Source organism: Lytechinus variegatus, chromosome 1, assembly GCF_018143015.1.
Source record: "Lytechinus variegatus isolate NC3 chromosome 1, Lvar_3.0, whole genome shotgun sequence".
Taxonomy (NCBI): domain Eukaryota; kingdom Metazoa; phylum Echinodermata; class Echinoidea; order Temnopleuroida; family Toxopneustidae; genus Lytechinus; species Lytechinus variegatus.
This window is the reverse complement of record NC_054740.1, coordinates 90,631,732-90,651,818: the sequence shown is the minus strand read 5'-3', so window position 1 is coordinate 90,651,818 and position 20,087 is coordinate 90,631,732. Positions and strand designations below refer to the sequence as shown.

General features: G+C 34.3%; 1 protein-coding gene across 1 annotated transcript; it reads right to left on the bottom strand.

The window, feature by feature from the left end:
* Positions 1 to 10,718: 10,718 nt before the first annotated feature.
* On the bottom strand, positions 10,719 to 16,613 carry LOC121406586. Its single transcript, XM_041597598.1, has 6 exons — positions 16,466 to 16,613; positions 15,119 to 15,202; positions 13,353 to 13,436; positions 12,647 to 12,793; positions 12,040 to 12,093; positions 10,719 to 11,519 (listed from the first exon to the last, which is right to left on the bottom strand). The coding sequence occupies exons 1-6, from the start codon at positions 16,565 to 16,567 to the stop codon at positions 11,337 to 11,339; spliced, it is 654 nt and encodes a 217-aa protein (XP_041453532.1). The 5' UTR covers positions 16,568 to 16,613; the 3' UTR covers positions 10,719 to 11,336.
* Positions 16,614 to 20,087: the final 3,474 nt, after the last annotated feature.

The window sequence follows — 20,087 nt, the reverse complement described above, 5'->3', positions numbered from 1 at the left end:
TGGTTACACGGTTGACGTCATAACTGTCGCAGGTACAAAAATATTGATAGCAGTAGGACAATTTGTTGGTGTCGAATTTGAATTAGGAATTCTTTTAATATCACTGAGATGCACTTTTCAGTATTTAAATTCATAGCCAATGCATAATGAGACAGCAGACACCAGTGGAGTAATGTGTTTAAAAAAAAAATTGAGGGAGCCAGATAGCATATGGGACAAAAAATTTGAAAAAGCAGCCAGCGAGAGAAGTAAGCGAGCTACAAAAGTTTTCACAAAGGTACAAAAGTTTACACTTTTGTAGAATAATACTCTTATTATGTGAAATATTTTAACATAAAATTCAGAAAATTATATATTTCATGAATTTCCTTTCCTGTTATTTTTCCTCCCCCTTTTCCCCCTTGGTCGTGAAAATGTCGGTGGTACGTGGCTCTCAACCCCCGCCCTATCTGTACGCTAATAGAAGACATTCAACCTCCAGGGCCCGGCTGCATAAATTGAAGAAAAAAACTATTACGTCAGCATTGAGTTTATCAATTTAGTAACTCTCAATAACCATATAGTCCTAGGCCAATATATACATTCGCACAACAGGCGCTAACAATGAATATTAACGAACTTTGTTTCAAATCTTAAATAGTATTATAATAAAGCTTAAACTTTTCTCGTTTCACTTTTAATTTGCAAACATCATCCCATCAACCTTTTGATATTTTGGTAACCTAACTTACTTCATACAAGAATGTGTCGCTATATAATTTATGGCTTGACATTTGATTCACACATGAGATGTGAAAGTGCATGATCTTAAAATATATTTTTTAATTGTTGACGACGAATAGGTGTTGTTTTTAAGGAGGGCGTTTGCTAACAAAACCCGTTTCCGATGTGTAACTCTGGAAACAAACAAAAACGAGTAAAGAAGAAAGTGAAACGAGTGGTAGCGTGTTACAGATTGGAAGAACGGGCGTCATCCCGTTGCTATAACAACTAGAAAATATCAAGCATAACAACGACGATCTAAATGTTGAAAGTTGCCGAGTATTTATTGACTCCACCTTGCTTTCAAATTTTCTTCTTAATTTCTTGGGTTTTTTGTGGGGTGTGCATGGGGATGGATGTGTCAGGTCTGTAAGAGGACGATTCAACTGTTTAACTGATCAATTCTGGTTACACATCAGTCATTTTTTAGTAACATGTTATCAATGTTCATCAGGACTACGTGAGTGGGGTTCATTGGGTTACACATCCTAACAAGTGGAATGCCTCTGGCCGTCTCACCTGCATCGCGCGGTTCAATATAGCAGCAGTGCTGACTTTGAAAACTACTCTAACTCGCACAAAATGTTCAGTGATACATGGTTACTCTTATGTCCACTTTTTATGAACTCGACCAATAAACTTACAGAGATATGATGGTAATTTAACAGATACACCCAATTCGGCCAAAGCTCATTGACCTTTGACCTTGGTCATGTGACCTGAAATGCGCACAGGATGTTCAGTGATACTTGATTACTGTAATGTCCAAGTTTAACGAACTAGACCAATAAACTTTCAAAGTTATGATGGTAATTCAACAGATACCCCCAATTCGGCCAAAGTTCATTGACCCTAAATGACCTTTGACCTTAATCATGAGACCTGAAACTTGCACAAAATGTTCAGTGATGCTTGATTACTATTATGTCCAAGTTTCATGAATCAGATCCATAAACTTTCAAAGTTATGATGGGATTTCAACAGATACCCCCAATTCGGCCAAAGTTCATTGACCCTAAATGACCTTTGACCTTGGTCATGTGACATAAAACTCATGCAGGATGTTCAGTGATACTTGATTAACCTTATGTCCAAGTTTCATGAACTAGGTCCATATATTTTCTAAGTTATGATGACATTTCAAAAACTTAACCTCAGGTTAAGATTTTGATGTTGATTCCTCCAACATGGTCTAAGTTCATTGACCCTAAATGACCTTTGACCTTGGTCATGTGACATGAAACTCTATTAGGATGTTCAGGAATACTTGATTAACCTTATGGACAAGTTTCATGAACTAGGTCCATATACTTTCTTAGTTATGATGTCATTTCAAAAACTTAACCTTAGGTTAAGATTTGATGTTGACGCCGCCGCCGTCGCCGCCGGAAAAGCGGCGCCTATAGTCTCACTCTGCTATGCAGGTGAGACAAAAACATAACCTTTGTTTTGTTGGAACCTTAATTTCTTAAATGTCTTTATGTTTACCACAAATGGAATTATTGTATATCTGCAGCTCTGTTGTTATGTTGCTTAATTGAATTGTTTTGATTTATTTTAATGATACAAAATTTCAAACAAATTTTGTTATCAATTATTGATACAGTATAAGCTTATTTATGTTCTAAATATCTTTCATTCGGTTTAGTATGAACCTATAACTCAATATATAAGGGAAGTTTTGTAAACACAAACCAGTTGCTTGCATATTATGTTTCTTGTATCTTTCAGGTATGAGTTGGAACAATTTTCCCTCCTCCCCCCCCCCCCCGAAGTGAGTATATATTTTTTTTTTCACTTCGCGCTGTTGATTGTAATAAATTGGGAATCAAATAAGCAAATGTTTAAATCAAACCATGCAGGTGCAAAATGAGAAAGTGTGATAATTCAAAGTTTCACAAATTTTCACAATACAATTTCAGATATGACCTTGTAAAGAAGTTCTATTATCATATTTCAAAAGTCAAAATACAAAATCAGTTACATTATAAAACTATCCCGCCAAATTATGTAAGTCTACATTTTTTTTTTATAATTGACTCCTACTTACGTACTGGTCACCGAGATACAGATGCGACCATTACTACCCCCCCCCAAAAAAAAATAAATCAATGACCAAGAAAAGAAAATCAAAGGAAAAGAAACAACTGTTAGAGGTGATTTCGTTTCTGAATTTCAATCTACATGTATCATACAATTTGATTTTTATTTTTGAAAGATCCAAAATTTTTGCTCACTCGCTTCGATCGCTCTGGAATCTTGTCACAGACGCGATGTTGTGCCCCGCATTTGGCTTATTAACACCACTGATCCCAGATCACCCCAAATGCTGGCACACTGCTCTTCTATATTCACCTATAATGATGATTGCTTCCAAAGCTATAGGAATCCCATCAACTATATATCTTATTTTGCTATTGTTTTTATCAACGATTTAATAGTTTAGAATCAGATTGAGAAATAGTTCTTGCGATATATCATTACACCTTTATGAAATGAGAATATGTTTTTTATGTATTACTATAAAAACAACATTGATACCAATGATTACAATGATAATATCATTATTTATGATTATGCTCATCATCATTATCGTCATCATCTTTATCACCATCATCATTATGCTCATCAAACGAAACAACTTGGAGGTCTTGCATGCGTCACCAACTCTACCCCGTCGTACCAAAAGTTTCCACTGAGCTTTTGACCAATCACAAGGGAGCTCATATTGACCAATAGGATCAGGGCGGGGCAATGAACACAACGCTACTGTGCGGCATCATTAATCATTAACCCACACGCTCTTTAGAAAACGTAAGCCGATTATGGATTTGTGTGGTTAGCGGTCCGAACGTTCACTTGTCCCTCTACTCCCTTCCATAACACATCTATCCTTTCATTTCGTTGTTTACTTCTTTTCTTTCCTGTTTCACGCTCGTTTTTTTTTAAACAGTTTGATGTTTTCTATTGTATCTCCAGTTAAACCAAGATAACGAACGAAGAAAGGAATCGATGCATATATATTTTGCTTCCGTGTAGGGGCTTGGTAATAAATTTTTGTTCTTTTGCGAACATTTTTATTTGTTCCGACTTATAGACATGATTTTTGTGGAGGGGGGGGGGGGGGGCTCTATTCGTTGAATGTTCAACATGGAGCATTGACCGATTTTCTGTGCCCCACCCTTTAAGTATTTGGGCTCAAGGATCGGCTGCAATAATCCGTTCCCTGGTAGTCTTAACAATAAATATATATGATTATTATATAGACAACTGATTTGATCCTGATTTTTTTTTTATCTAAGTGTTCACAAAGTTGTGTTCTTTTAAATTCCCCTCATCGTGTAGTACATCATAATTACTAAGCGGACCCATTAACAAAAATTTTCGGCATCATTGTTTGAAGCAGGGCCATTTATCGTTACATTTGAAATTCCATTCTGTGCACAATCCTTATGCCATGCATGGTTTTACTAAAAGGAACACTGTCTTATAGACAAAGGTCAAATCAAGCAGTGCCTCTGATGATTTGCGTTTTTGACTAATGGCTGTGAGTGAAGTAGCTGTATGAGCTTCAAACATCTTTACATGACAAACTAGACCGACGGTCTCCCGGTAACTCTCTAACATCAACCCGCACTACCGATTTCCGGCGATCGGGCCCATTTTCAAACAAGATGTATTATGACGACTGGATTAAGAACGAAATGGGTGAAAATGGAATGAGAGTTATCAAAAGAGAAAACATTGTAGTTCTAAAAATACAGGGTTAGTGTGAGCAAAATAGTAGACGGAGACGGCGTGTGGGCCGGTGTCAGCTTCAAAGTACCGCCAGATTTACACATCAAACGCCTTGATTCAACAAACCACTCTCCACTAAACTTTTGTTCCCTTTGTGCCACCAATGAAAAGAACGATAGAGAGATATACACCTATAACACGAACCGCCAATCTCAGCTTTATTCACGGGTAGCCATTCAAACACAAACATGCACACAAATAACTATTCTTTAAGTTTTAATCTTACATTTCCCCGCCGCCATTTAAGCCTTTTTTAGTCTATATAAAAAAATACTTTTGGATGCTGACATCGGAATATGATGACAAAACTGCGTTTGTTTTCACGAAGGCCTATTTACACTACAATTTTTAATCAGAAGAAAAATATAAATAAGTCAGCATCTTACAGAAAACAGAAAATCATTTACAATCTGATACTCACTTATAAGAAATTTAGGCCTATTATGATGATAATGGTGATAATTTAAATATTATGCGTGCGGAAAAAACACAGACCTTACTACACTCAAGGAAAATCGCACTTCATTTGCTTTCTTTACTAGACCCCTTTATAAAAAAGACGAACATCAGGAAGGGTAAACATGCACGAATCATAATTATCCCTCCCGATCATTGTAATAATGTAATAATGAATTACATACAAAACTTGAACCCGATGAAATATCTTTATTATCTTACTCACACCGAGATTTGCTTTCATGAAGTCGACTTTATTAAATCACATCCTTAAACATTAGTGCATGTTTATACTTATATTTCTATGTGAATATTAGAAAAATAAATGCAGTGGCAAGTAGAATAATCTTGTCTTTGATACTGTACTATTATTATTATTATTCTTTTTTTTTGGGGGGGGGGTATACAACAATCCGGCATACAAACTGTTTGAAATATATAATTTGGCACCATTGCCTCATGCGTCCCACAGAAATGACAATCATTGATGCCACAAAATAGGCCTATATTATATTTCACTCCTTTGACAGTGGTTTTCGTTTTCTATATCAAGAAACTTGAGCATATCTTTAAAAAAAATCACCAAGACCCTACAGGAATTTCATGACTAAAACTATAACTCCAATGCTATTGAATGAGACACGTTGTTTATTAGATTTCCATTGATATTTTGGTTGCTAATTCTTCCCCTTTTTAATTCATTAATGTCTTCATTATGATATTGGCGAAGTGGATTTGCTGCTTGCGCTTCCCGCTTAAAACAAATTTATTCGCATATACAGCAGCGGCTCAACAAAGACGGAAAACCAAAGATACACCTCGCCGTATTGTCGGGGATACCAACAGAGACCACCGATATACGGCGCTACTTACTTGGAGGCGGTTGATAACAAAAGGAACATCTCAACATTGTGCATGATAAGCCCCCTTCTTATATATAAGCCGCACGATATTTGCCCTTTTTAATTAGATTTTAGAAAGCGTTTAATCCACCAGTTTAGTAAAACATATCGCTTTTTATCATAAAGATTCATTACCAATGATAGCCACACTTGATTATATTAGGCCTATAGGCCTAAGTCTTTTGGTATTAAAGCTTCAAGATGATTTGACATTCAGTCTGGAAAGTCAAAGAGAATCAAAATCTGATTAAGTATTCATGGTGTACTGTGAAATTTTGGTTTCCAGAGATTGTAGAGCAATGAACAAGACACAAAGATTTTATCAAACATGTTTTTAACTAAATACATATTGGCCCTATAGCCTAATACTGTTATAGATCTGGCATAGTGTTCACAGCTGTATAGGCTTACACGTGTCTTTTTTCATAAAAGTTATTTCTTGATATTACTGATTGTTTGTTTGTTGCCATCTTTCCACCAAACAAAAGAATATGGACATGATTGTGTTTAACAGTTTATCTCAGCTTGTAGTCATATTGCAAACTACATGTTATGTCCGCAGGGGTTTATTTTTCTTAATATGATATACTGAAATGAGAACGAAGTCTTAAAACCTTGAAATTAAAATATCTATCATCTGATTGACACAGCTATCATATAGAGCATTTGACATGTTTCAATTTTCACAGCTTTTTTCTTTCTGGTAGACTACCAGACCGAAATGTTTCGAATGATTACACGAAAATTAAAAAAGCAAAATATATATTTTTTTAAATATTAAAAGCTTATTTCATCATCGTGTATACAGGATCATCAGGATGAATGTCTTGTTTAATGCACGAGCGCTATATGAGCGTGAGCTGAAACTTTGCATCGGAAAGGACATATAGGCCTATATTGCAAGTATGATAACGAAATCTCATTAATGATGCAGACGTGGAGTGCAAGCTAAAAGCGAGCTGAATTTTTATATTATAAACGTATACGCAAGGATATGAAACAAATACTTTTTGTTCGAATTTATGAACTATTAAAAAAAATCAATAGCAAAGGCCGAGCTAAAAGACCTGATAATGGGTCATTCCATGCATTTTTTAAAATAATGAATATTATGCATATATCATGAAACCAGCTCTAAACGTGCGATTTGATATCTTTATTATTGTATTTCTATATTGACTAGAAAAAAAATAGGCGCCATGTAATCCTTATCGTAATATGCATCTCATTTAAACGGGCAATGCGAGCTATAGAGCTATATAGGGGATAATTGCATTTTTTATATTAGCCTGTATGGTAATCTGATGGTTTGCAATTTACAGATCTTCCTATTCCTCTCATTTCCTTAACTATCTTTCCTCTTTTTCTATGTCTTCCTCTTCTATTTTAATCCCTTTCTTCTTAATTCTTATGTCCTCGTCTCCCGCCCCCTTTTTTGCCTCGCCCATACTACAGGGGCCGCGACCGATCGAGCGCGCTCCGGCTCCATCAGGATCCGCCAGTCTTTTAATTTCTCTTCTTGATATATTTATTTGGTATACTAGGAAGTTCCTAGATTCATAATTTTGTCTCTCTTTCGACATAATTTTTCTTTTAATTGTCCTCTTAATTCTTTTTTTCTTCTCGTTCTCTTCTTTTCTTTCTCCATTTCCATTACTTTTAATGCCAAGAGTGAGCCAACAGCGTTTGGCCCATGCCTCTTTCAATATATATATTTCCCCTTCACTATTTTGTTCTTTATCATGAGGAAGGAGGTGCAGGGTCGTTTCGGCATGGCTTCTTAATGCCCCTTTATTCTTATTTTCATTCTCTTTTCCTTTTTTTTATCTTATAGTATTCTTTATCATTAGTATTCTTTTCCAACAAACTTTTTATTTACGTTTTGAATTTCATTGATCAAAGATATACTTTATTTATTGCAGGGAACCCATACTAACAAGCTTTGCTTTCGTGTGGGTTCCCTTTTTTCATTTCTGTATATTATATTTTTGTGTTTTACCTTATATTGTAACTTATGTTGAATTTTGGAATGAAAAAGAATAAATACAATCAATCTTTGAATTCCCTCATTTTTCCTTTTCTCTGTTTTTTTTTGTGGGGGGGGGGTGAGTTGGGGGCAGGGGATTCGTGCCTGCAAATACATGTTATTCAAGTGTCAAAGAAACTAGAGGCCACCGCACACTTTACGATTGATCTGCGACCCGATTTTGGAATAAAACGTACGATAGAATTTAATGCTAATATTGAGACATGGAACATCTTACGGTTTAATGTTCTCAATCATCGTATGAATATTATGTTCAAATCTGGGACTATACTATCATCCTTTTCGAAATAAAAGCGATTTGATACCAAGTCGTAATTACGTCTTACAATCGTACGATTGGCTACGATTTGAAACTAATTTATATAATAATATTCCGCATTTATTAACACATCGGAACAACGTCTCTAAGCGCTTTACAGATATTATTACCCCGGTCATCGGATCCTTGCGTGCCCGCATACAATGTATGCACGTTCTCCACTCCATGGGGAGCATTCCGACAAGAGTTTCAAGACTCGATTGCTAGGCATACTACATAGGCTTTCGCATCCTATGGGGTATCCATTCATCACCTGGGTGGAGAGTGGCAAACTGTGGATTGATACCTTGCCAAAGGACGCTAGGCCATAGTGGGATTCGAATACACGACCCTCTGATTACAAGGCGAGAGTCAGAACCGCTATACCACAGCGCTTTCACATTTAGCCTTTACTCCAAAGACTTGCAATCATCCAAAATGTTATACTTATAGTATTCTTTCAGATAATTTGGGCCTCAAATAATAATGATAAAATTGTATTATGTTTTTAGAAAATGAGCAATGTGCGATTTGTTCCGAAAATGGATTGTGGACCAGTCGTAAGGTGTGCGGCGCCCAAATGCTACAGGCCAAAGTTATGGCAATACTTAATTCCCACTTTTATGATTCGCACATCGCTTAAAACTGTGCGATTAATCGTGGCATAATCGTAGTGATCGCGTGAGGTCAAATCAGATCAGTCGTGGCAACCGTACTGGATCGTAGAAAAAAAAAGTTACGAAAGGCCAATCGTCGCGTTAGCAATGGACCGCACGACAGAGGGAGCGAGGCATTTAAAAAAAAAATTAATCCCTTTTTATGCATCGACCCAGCGAAGACTCACTACCTACGGTGAGTGATGTAATGAACAATATAAATAAATTAACAAATAAATAAATGAGGGGAGCAGGAATAGCGTTTAGGAAATTTCATTTTTTTTTTTACATCTTCGATACCCCTGATTATATGAAACATTCCGACATAATTCAGAAAAGGATTTTGTTCCTTCCGTTTCTTTCTTTTCTTCCTTTTATTTATTTTTTATTATTATTATTTTTTTTTTGGGGGGGGTGTCCATATCTTCTCCGTTCAGTGCTTTCGTTAGAAACTACTCAATTTTCCCCTTTGTATTGACCCCCCTCCAAAAAAAGAGGAAACATTAACATATCGGAACTCGAAGCTAAGCAATCAAAAGATGGCGACATTTATATCAACGTCTTTGTCATTAATGACTACCTTTATTCCTCGAACCCATGTCTTTTATCTACCCCGTCTGTCTCTATCTTTCTCACCCCCTTCGATCTATTTTTTTCTATTTTGTGCTCCTCTTTTAAAAAAATTCAATATTTGTAGCATTTTTTTCCCCCAGTGAACCAGAATTAATACATTTGGAGCACATAATATCTACCCTTCCTCGAAAATAATATATCCAATCGATATAAATATGCATGATAAACAGTTGAAATTAGAGATAGAAAATAACTAAAACTGTAAAGGTGATTATTATATGTCAGTGTGATCATGACACAAGATATGATTACTATTCTATAATTTAGCAAATCAATAAGTGTACAAAAGAAAACATCAGGAACAAAGTCTTACAAAATATACAGAATAAAAATGATTAAAAAAACTGAGGTAAAAGAGAAAGGACAGGAACTAGATTATGTAATATCAATTAAAAGCCAACATCATTCTGTTGCAATTTTGAAGGACTCTGGATCATTTTTTCAAAATCATGTTCCCTATTCTATTCCAAATATAGTCAATTGTGTTCCCATCCTTTAGTTTTATAAACGAGGGTTTGACAATTTTAAAACTCCATGCTTATTTTCCAAAGCTTTTAAAAGACAAACTAAAATTTAAACTATCTGAACTAAAGGGGAAGAAAATTAGCACTTTATCAATATCTTCATATTCCATGCTGATAGCCATACAGATTCTAGTAAGTTATGGCATAAAACAACAATTGGAAACAATCATGTTTGGGATAATGGTCAATCAGTTATAGCCTGTACAAATGCATGTAATATATAAGGTTACACTTCGTAATTCCGAAACACGTAAATTGCCTATACCTCGATGTTCGTTTATCCGAAAACGTAAAAGGGTTTTTTAATCCGAACATTTGTGGCGTTATTCCGAAGGTTTGATAATCCGAAAACGAAATAAGGTTCGATGTTCCGAATGTTCGTTAATCCAAAAACGAAATAGGGTTTGTTGTTCCGAGGGTTCGTTAATCCGAAAATGAAATAAGGTTCGTTGTTCCGAAGGTTCGTTAGTCCGAAAACGAAATAAGGTTGGTTAATCATTACGTTTTCGGAATAACGAACCTTCGGAATTACGAACCTCATTTCGTTTTAGGATTAATGAACCTTCGGAATTACGAACCTCACTTTGTTTTCGGACTAACGAACCTTTGGAGTTACGAACCTCATTTCGTTTTACTTACGAACCTTCGGAAATACGAACCTTCGGAATAACGAACCTTTGGAATAACGAAGCTTCGGAATTACCAATGTATGCGATATATAATACCTCTATATCCAAGAAGCTTCTTCAATTGGAAGAATATGCATGGTGGAATAAATCTGAAGCTTACCAACTTGATGATAATACTTAATATACTATTAATAATAATAATAATGAAAATAATAAAGAAGTGCACAAGGACCCCATTGGAAAGAAACCATTTTGTCTTAATTTCATTGGCTATCCTGTTAATATATTTTGATACAGTTTGTCTTATACTTGTCTTATTCCTAGTGAATAAAATCAATCAATCAGTAAACCAGAATCTCTCAATTCACTTACAAAGCCAGACAATTACATTATATTTATTCAATTCAAATAAAAATTTTGTAAGCATTATATTAATAAACATAAAGTGATTCAACATAAAAATATAACATTGAAAAATGAATGAATTAAAGAGAGGTATCAAATGTGTGTCATTAACATAATATTAATATGATTCAGAAATGGTAAATGGTTACATTATTGTTACATAATTATTATCATATATCTTTTTATTTGAGAAAAGTCAGAGGTCATTGGTTATATTAGTAGATTTCTACTCATCATCATCACGAGCAATGGAGTCCAGTTGTTTCTCTACAGCATCAACTAAGGATGGAAAAGAACTCTCGAGGATGAATATGCGAATGAGTTTATCTAGATCTTCAGGTTCCATGTTGGCTGCTGATGCAGTGTAAGCAATTGGTAACTCCACATCATTCCTTTCACCTTTCAATACCTTCATGAAATAAAGGTGAAGCACAGTGTTAATAAGGTTTCAAGTGAAAGCTATATTAAGCATGCTATTCTTCTGTATATCATTCACCAATTTTTTTTTGTTCATACCTACTGGACAGGGCAAAATAATCTTTATTGACCACAGTTACTGAGTTAACTTTATTTGACCCTGGCAGTCCAGTGGGTGCATAACCTATATTCACTCCTGTGTTGTATTGTACTAATTATACTTTTCTTTAGCAAAATAAATGATAATAATAATGATGATAGTAAACAAGAATTTAACCTCAATGGGCTTCATGTGTATTAGTAGCATTTTCCCCTATTGAATGTCTATTGAGCTGCTGGGCCAAAAGTATCCCATATTGTGGCATTTACTGGAGAACACTGTTTCAAGATATTCTACTATTCATACTATAACATAATAATTTTGTGTGATCTGAAAATTAATTCAATCTCTTTGTATCTGTAATGATTACTAGAATTGCCAAAGAGATTGAATTCCAAGATATGCTACAAACCTGAGATACATCCTGCGCCAGTACTTCACCTTCCAACACATTTTTCTTGAGAATCTAGGTAAGCAAAACAATACAAAAGAGATAAATGAACTTAAAAAAGGGGAACTGAAGAGAAAAAAAAGTGGTGAAAAGAAAAAAAAAAATTAGCAAGAACTTGGGAGAGAGAAAAGAGAGAGAAGGGGATGATAAATACAGTATATGTACATAGACCGATAGATGGACTGAAAGAGAAAAGAGGCAGATGGTGGGTGAAGTTCTCCATTCAAGGTAATTTTCAGAGATATCAAACAGAAAAGTACATTGATATTTAAAGATATAGATATCAGTAATGAAAACCCCCTCCATAAGATAACAACAATAAAAATCTCCAATACAGAAGGCAATTTATATGAGAATTATCCATTCTAGTGATCTTTAAATTCAAGTGAATATGCTGTTGAATATTTTAAAGAGAAAAAATTGTAATGCATCTTCAATAACGCTAAAATAATTCCATGAACCAATTTTGGATTTAATGCCTGTTCTGTTAATACTTTTAGTGTTACCAATAATATCTTATAAACTTATCAATCTATACATTTGTTTATTTGTTATCGTTGTGTCTTACCTGGACAGGAGATTTAGGTTTTTCCACTGGTTCAAATGGTCTTACAGGAAAAAAGTAGGAGAGTTTGGCTGCACATTCTTCACAGGTTGCAACAGCAGTAGGATGAGGTCCTTTAGCAAAGCGCACTCTAAATTTTCTAGCTTCATTCTGTTACAGTAAAAGATAGATTATTTGAGTAATTATTCTAAACTTTGTTTAAAGTTTTGAAGAAATTAACTTGTGAATAAGAATTTTCCCCAAAAGCACCATAGTATCAACAACTTGGTAAATGGTCAATGTAGAGTGAATTGTTCTTCAAGTAATAAATAAATTAATAAAATAAAATGACCTGATACTTTTACTCATCAGAATTTAATAAAATGATGATAATGATAATTACACTGAATATTCCTACTTGTTCTTATTTTAACAATGATCTCGTTATACTCTTTTAATCGACTTATGTATAAGAACGAATGTATTACGTGCATGCCAGTATTTTGTATTAATTTTGTCTCTCCTTGATTATGTATATTTGTAATTTGTATGTTTGCATGTAAACAAAATGAATTTCCATTAAGTTGGACAATAAAACAATATATATATATAGTATTCATCCAAAATACATATGTTTTATATTCTACTTTCTTTATGATTAAACAGAGTGGATTTACTATCACTTTTTTTCAGTAGGATTCAATTTAAGAACTGAAACTCATTATCTCACCTTAACTTTGATGACAAACAATAAACTATCTCCTCTCACAAATCCTCGCATTGTACTCCTCATATCACGTAGAAAGTAATTCTCCTGTATGGAAACAAAATAAACTATTGTAATATGAAATCCCCAAAACTAAAATCATAATTCCACAGAAACTACTTTTAAAAGTCTAAATATAATACTAAATACCTCAACACTTTATTATCCTCCAGGTTAATGTGAGTAATCTGGAAAATTTCTCTGAGCAAGTTTTAAACTTTAAAACAAGATGAGATTTGTTGTATTATGTTCAACTTTGAGGCAGATTGAATACCACATTGTGCAATTTATATACCGGTATTGTAGAAATCATAACATATGAGTATTTATAATGTAAAAATATGTTGAGATCATATTTCTTTAATCATAAAGAAAATAGAATGAAAATTGTACAATAATGATAATAATAATAATAGTAATGATAATAATAATAATAATGTTGGCATTTATATAGCACACATACTCACCTTACTAGGTGCTCAAGGAAAATTAAGCATAATCAATAGGTGGGAAAAGTGGAGCATTTAGGTAATACAAAGATTTGAGAGTATTGAAATAATAGTAGAAAGGTGATACAATTATAGAGTAGAATTTTCAAGGATATAGATCTAGACCCCTAACAAAAATTACTATATATACATATATTTCCATATTTACAGAATGAGATGTTAATAATAGGTTTATGACACACTAAAAGTATTTGCATTTATGGGAACTATTCTGTGTGTAATGTGCAAGTATATGTTTATAGATGTTTAATAGTAAATTGAATAGAATTACAAGGGAGACATTTGCTCCATTTTGGAGGTATATTGCCAATAATACCTTGGTCACATTTGCTTTACCGTGGCCGTACGGCGAGTCGAAAACAGCCGTTATATCAATTTTAATTCAAACACCTATATGTGGTTGGACAAAAAATGTTAAGACGGCTGTTTTCGACTCGCCGTATGGCCACCGGAGAGCAAATGTGACCAAGGTATTAGTCTATTGCCAACTTGTCCACTCATCAAATGCTCTACCTTCATTTAGTCTAAAGCCATTCTGTCCATCAACATTTCATCTAAAACCATTTGGTCCAATAATCACTTTGTCTTATCACTTCATCTTTGACCACTTCGTTTCATAACCAGTTGGTCTAATACACATGCTATTTTCATTCATTATGCCCAATTAACACTTAGTCCAATTAGACAAAATGGTAAATAGACTACATGGTTATATGACCAACTGGTTATTAGACGGCATAGTGAGTGGATGAAATGGGAATTAGACCCCGAGGACAGTGGACAAACTGATGACAGACCAATTGATAGCAGACGAGTTGGTAATTGGATGAATTGGCATTAATCAATTGAAAAAAATGGTTTCCCTTTTCTTGTTTACCTTTGTAAAATAATATTTGTCAGATACACTGTAAAAAAAACCCTGATTTTACAGAAAAAAAGATTTTGCAGAAAGTAATAACTGAATCATTCTGTAAATTCATAAAACAGGAATTTTTTTACAATTTAACAGAACAGGTTGGTTTAAAAAGGGAAAGGGTGTTTTATTAAGGAGATTTGTAAGGTTCCATACACCAAATACCAATTTCCTGTAATTTTACATGATATAATGTAAGATTACACAATCTGGTAAGATTACAGGTGTTCTCAAGACTCTGCTGCAGCATCTTCTTTATTTTAAGGATAAATTTTCTAACAGTGTACGGTAACAAAGTTTCTACTTACTAAGATTACATCATCATTTGTGAGAAGCAAATGGTCTATGCTGATACATAATTTTAAGCCTTCTTTTGGACCTGGAGCTATGTACTGTAAAAGAGACAGAGAATTTACATGTAATAGCGGATCATGGCAGGAGACTCCCATCAAAATCTGGATGGCCAAGAAAAGTAAATACCTAATTTGTTGGCACTGAAATGTTGATAAGAACATGAAATAGGTTAAAAATTGTGATAGCTAATTCAAGTATAGCATTAAGATGAATTAACTCTTGAAAGTAGTCTTCTGCACCAAATACTTCAATCTGTGTCGTAAATTGGATTATTCAAGACTCCTATTTGTGGTACAAAAAAAATTACTGATCTCTTCTGATTTCTGAAATGAAAAATGTACATTTAGTTGTATGTAGCAAAATGTACAATTTTGCAAACACTGCGAGGGACTGATACCCTATTGGCTTCATACATTTCCCCTAAAATCAAAGATGATTTTACTTGATCCTGAATTTTGTTATACGAGATTGCACCAAACCGAAGGTGATGTGATTGTTGAATACTGTTTTATGATTTCAAAAACTTCAATCATTCATAGACCTTTATATTTTGAGAAAAAAATGTAATAATGCAAAAGTAATCACTTTGGAAAAGTTCCGTTACTTAGAGTTAGTAGAAGAATGGCTTCGATCCATGGATAAAGCAAGATGTAGTCGTCATCTAGTGGCACAAAAACAGAGACTGAAGCTTCTAGTCCGCCAGGGGAGGCTTGTCTTTGTTAAATACAAACGCAAACATAAATTTCAACTAGATTGTAACAATTCCAAGGTAACAATTACTTATCGACAATGCACAGGACTTACATTGTAGACTTATTCATCCTTATCATATCATCATAAGATGTGAACTTATCAATCATCAGGGTTACGGTAGAGCGCCGTGACATGCCCAGCGGCACTTTCTGACCACTAACTGCAGTGTGCACTGCTTCCGTCCATCACTAATTCCAAATAAAAAGTGTTTCAAAACCAACTCATTGCAAAGAGGAATTGCAATTGAGTTCTTTTCTATCTTCAATCTTGTTTTATTTGCATAATTTACAACCTCCACTTTGCTTCACGGGGCTTCATCCCCGCTCTTGTCTGTCTTTTTGCCCAGGGCCAGGCCCCGCCCAGCCGGAATGGCAGCGCTGATGATCGGCGGCGCGGCTCGAGCTAGCGCGGCGGGCGCCAGCCTAGCTGCGCTTGGCCGGCATCGCATCACATGTGTCCATGCCCATGGATCATGGCTGCTGACATGAGACGACAGCGGTCTCAAAAGTATCTCGTCTAACGGTCTATCGGTACATTAAAGGTTTTACCTTCCATTTCTGTTCATTCCTTGAAACTGATGTCACGCTAGCTTTTGAATCTTCTAACGCCAGAAATCTAGCATAACGTAATATTTCCCAAGTCATCGACATTATGGCTTAACAACCCATTCGGTTTACAATCAATGCAATTTGATCTATGGCAAGTCTATGGTGCATGCGGTGGGTGACGGTGTGTGGGGCCGGCCAGGGGTGGGAGGGGGGAGTCGTCACTTCCATTGAAGAGTTGTCATCTGCAAGAATTTTCTTGTAAAATGCACCCTGAACAAGAATGAAGGGCAGGCCGCTAGGGCACCACAAATACACCTTTTCCATTAACAAGTCTTGTTAAAGTTGGTCCCTCAGTTGGTGCAAATTGCATACATATGTTTTTTTTAGTGTAACATAATTGTTATTTAGGGAACTTATTTGACACTATTTTTGTTCAGCGCCTGCCTAACCCAGAAAGACATATTCCATTTTTTTCTGGTTGATGCTGTCCACTCTTCAATGAAAGCAGTTGCCCCATCCCCACTTTGAGTAATATCAGCTGAAGACTAATTCTAGTTTAGTCTGATGCCCAGATGGTCTTATTTCCACTTGTCTATTAACCTTTTAACACTTTGTTAAAAGACAATTTAATAATTAATCATATCACATAGACTAAAATGATATGAGACAAAATGTATGAAATGGACATAGTCTGGATATTAGACATTGATAAATATGCTAAATGATGAGTTTGTTAAATAGCAATTAGAATCAATTGTAGATGAACTAGGATTAGATCATGTGGGAAAAGACCAAACAGATAGTAGACCAAATGGAAATTCATCATGGAAAATAGCTTTCAATTAATTACTCCATAAATATTGCACAACAGCTTTGAAAATACATGATGTCAATTTCACCCTCATGGCAGCCCATATTGCCTTTAAAATTTCACCAAAAATGCATGCTTGGGGCAACCATTCTACCAAGAGTTGCCCCAAGATCAGTCACAAATAATATTCAAGACTATCGGCGAAATCAATATTCTAACTATGGCAGAATAATTACATTTGCTTTTACTGCATAATTGCTTATTTCCCCTAAAAAGTTGCCCATAAAATGGAAGAACTAGCAAAAAATCTGCAATCGCCCAAATGTGGAAAAAAAAGGATAGCCCCTAAAACATAACTATTATTTCATCCCCTGTTGCACAAGGATATTAAAAGACAACATAAGTTACAGTTATTTGTTTAAATACATGTACCTTTATTTCAATTTATTTATAAACATATATCAATACATGTAAATAATAATAATAATAATACTTGGTTCGTTAATAGCGCATTACACATAGCAGATTGCATGTCCATACACGCTAAAAGTATATTAAAAGTATAAATTATGGAAAAATAGCTAGGAGACATGAAACGGACATGTACATACAATTCAATATTGGACACTGAGTTTACTGGAAAATATGCTTTAAGTGTTGAATAAGTATCTCTTAAAAGAGAAACTTTGAACTTATCTAAGTTACTTTGGTATCTCATGGAATTGGGAAGTGCATTCCACAAAGTAGCAGAGGCATGTGAAAAAGAATGTTCACCGTATGACTTAGTTGAGATGAAAGACACAATGAACAATGCTTTTGAGCTTGATCTGAAAGTATGGGACGGACGGTAGTATGATAATAATTCTGTTGAATATTCAACAATATTGTAAATTCATATTTCATTCAGGAGACAACAAATTCTACACAGTGGAAAATTCAATTACAAAAATGCTAACTATAAAATACTCTGCAACTGAAGTTTTAAAATAATACATAAGTACTCTAAATAAAATCAATATATTTTTTACTAACTACTATCAATACCTTACATGGAATGATACCATTCCAAAGAAAAGGAATAAATAAATATGAATTCAATTATTGTTAAAAATGTATTTAAACACACAATTTTTGACAAGGGTAGGGAGACTTGACCCACGATATTGGTATACACATATATGACCACAAGTTTTCAAGTGTCAATTAAACAAGATTAATTCACTTATCGAGCATATACTATTTCTCCTTTAACAGTTTAATTTCCATCTGTTATAGTCAATCAACTACTTTGTTACAAAACATTGTTGTAATAACATTAAATAGCATATCGTGTAGGTTCCTGATTATGCTGCTTATGATAATATTCCTATTAAAGGGAAAGAACCAAATTTCACAGCACAGGAACACAAAAATAAATGTATTAATTAAGTTGCATTCCTGAATTCAATGCAGTATGAAATACAACCTCCAGCAAGCCTTGAATGACTTCTAAGTGGAAATAAATTTTGCGGGTAAAATTTCAATATTTTACAGCCAGCTTCTAACATTGAACTTTACAAAATATCACTTGAAGTTGATAAAATTCACTTTAAGAATTAAAACATCATGCTTTGATACACACGAAAAAAAAAACCTAGATGCATTTCTACTGATCAATGCATACATCACACTATTGCAAAATATACACAAATGTATTATTTACACATTGCATATTAAAATCAAAGCACCATGCGCCTTGTCTCAAAAAACTTTACATGTATATCAATACTATGAATGACTAATGTTAAAAGCTTCTGACCTCGATAGATTTGATTGGTTGAAAGTAGATTGGTCACAGAAAATAAGTTGTTTCTAGTTTAATGTAACATAGCCTTTATTCCTTCTCAGCTGCTTCACAGGACGGAGATGTTATCACATCAATAAGGCATTGGTAACTAGGACGGAATGCTTTGAAATATCTTCAAGTTCAATAGTACAGTCACACACATTTTATTTTTCAATATATTTAACAAGTATCTTTTATGACTATGAATTCATGGATATTAAAGAATACATATCAGGATTGAATACTTTATGCAGAACAGCATCCAAATAAAAAAATGTTCCAGACAGAACATGTCATTACACGTCAAAAAGAGGCAAATAAATTTACAATTTTACAATGTAAATGCCTACATTCAAGGTATAGAAATAAATAAATTATATCAAAATACAGCAGGAATGAAAAGGGGATATTGTGTGTGTGTAAGAGAGAGGGGGAGAGGGGCGGGCATGGGAATTCTTGAAGCAAACATGTAAAGGTTTAAATAAATCCTGATTGAAAATTCTTAAAGTTATAATTATTTGACAGTATATGGACACTTCAATTTGGATGAATTGACGGTATTATTTTTAATGAGGTGCCAAGCTACTGCCCAACATCTTCATGATGAATGTTCTTTTCCCCCAAAGCTTTTGATCAATGACACATAATGATGTTCTGTGCATTCTGCATGTATGCTTAGAAAAAAGTACAAGATGGAGGGTGTCCTTCTCCATCTTTCTTGATTTCCTGTATGTCACCATCAGGACAAAATGATTTAAAAATATTTTTCAATTCATCAAACCTTTAGCTTTTCTTTGCTCATATAAGAAAAATAGAGTGTACACCCCCATCCACTAAACCCCACTGCTTACTATTCAATACACACAAGGCATTCTATAACTTTAAAAATTGTGCATCACATTTCTTAAAATGAACAAAATATAAAACATCCTTCCTAGGACAAAACTTTCTTGACACGTCTTTTTCCTAAGCAGATGTACCTGCGA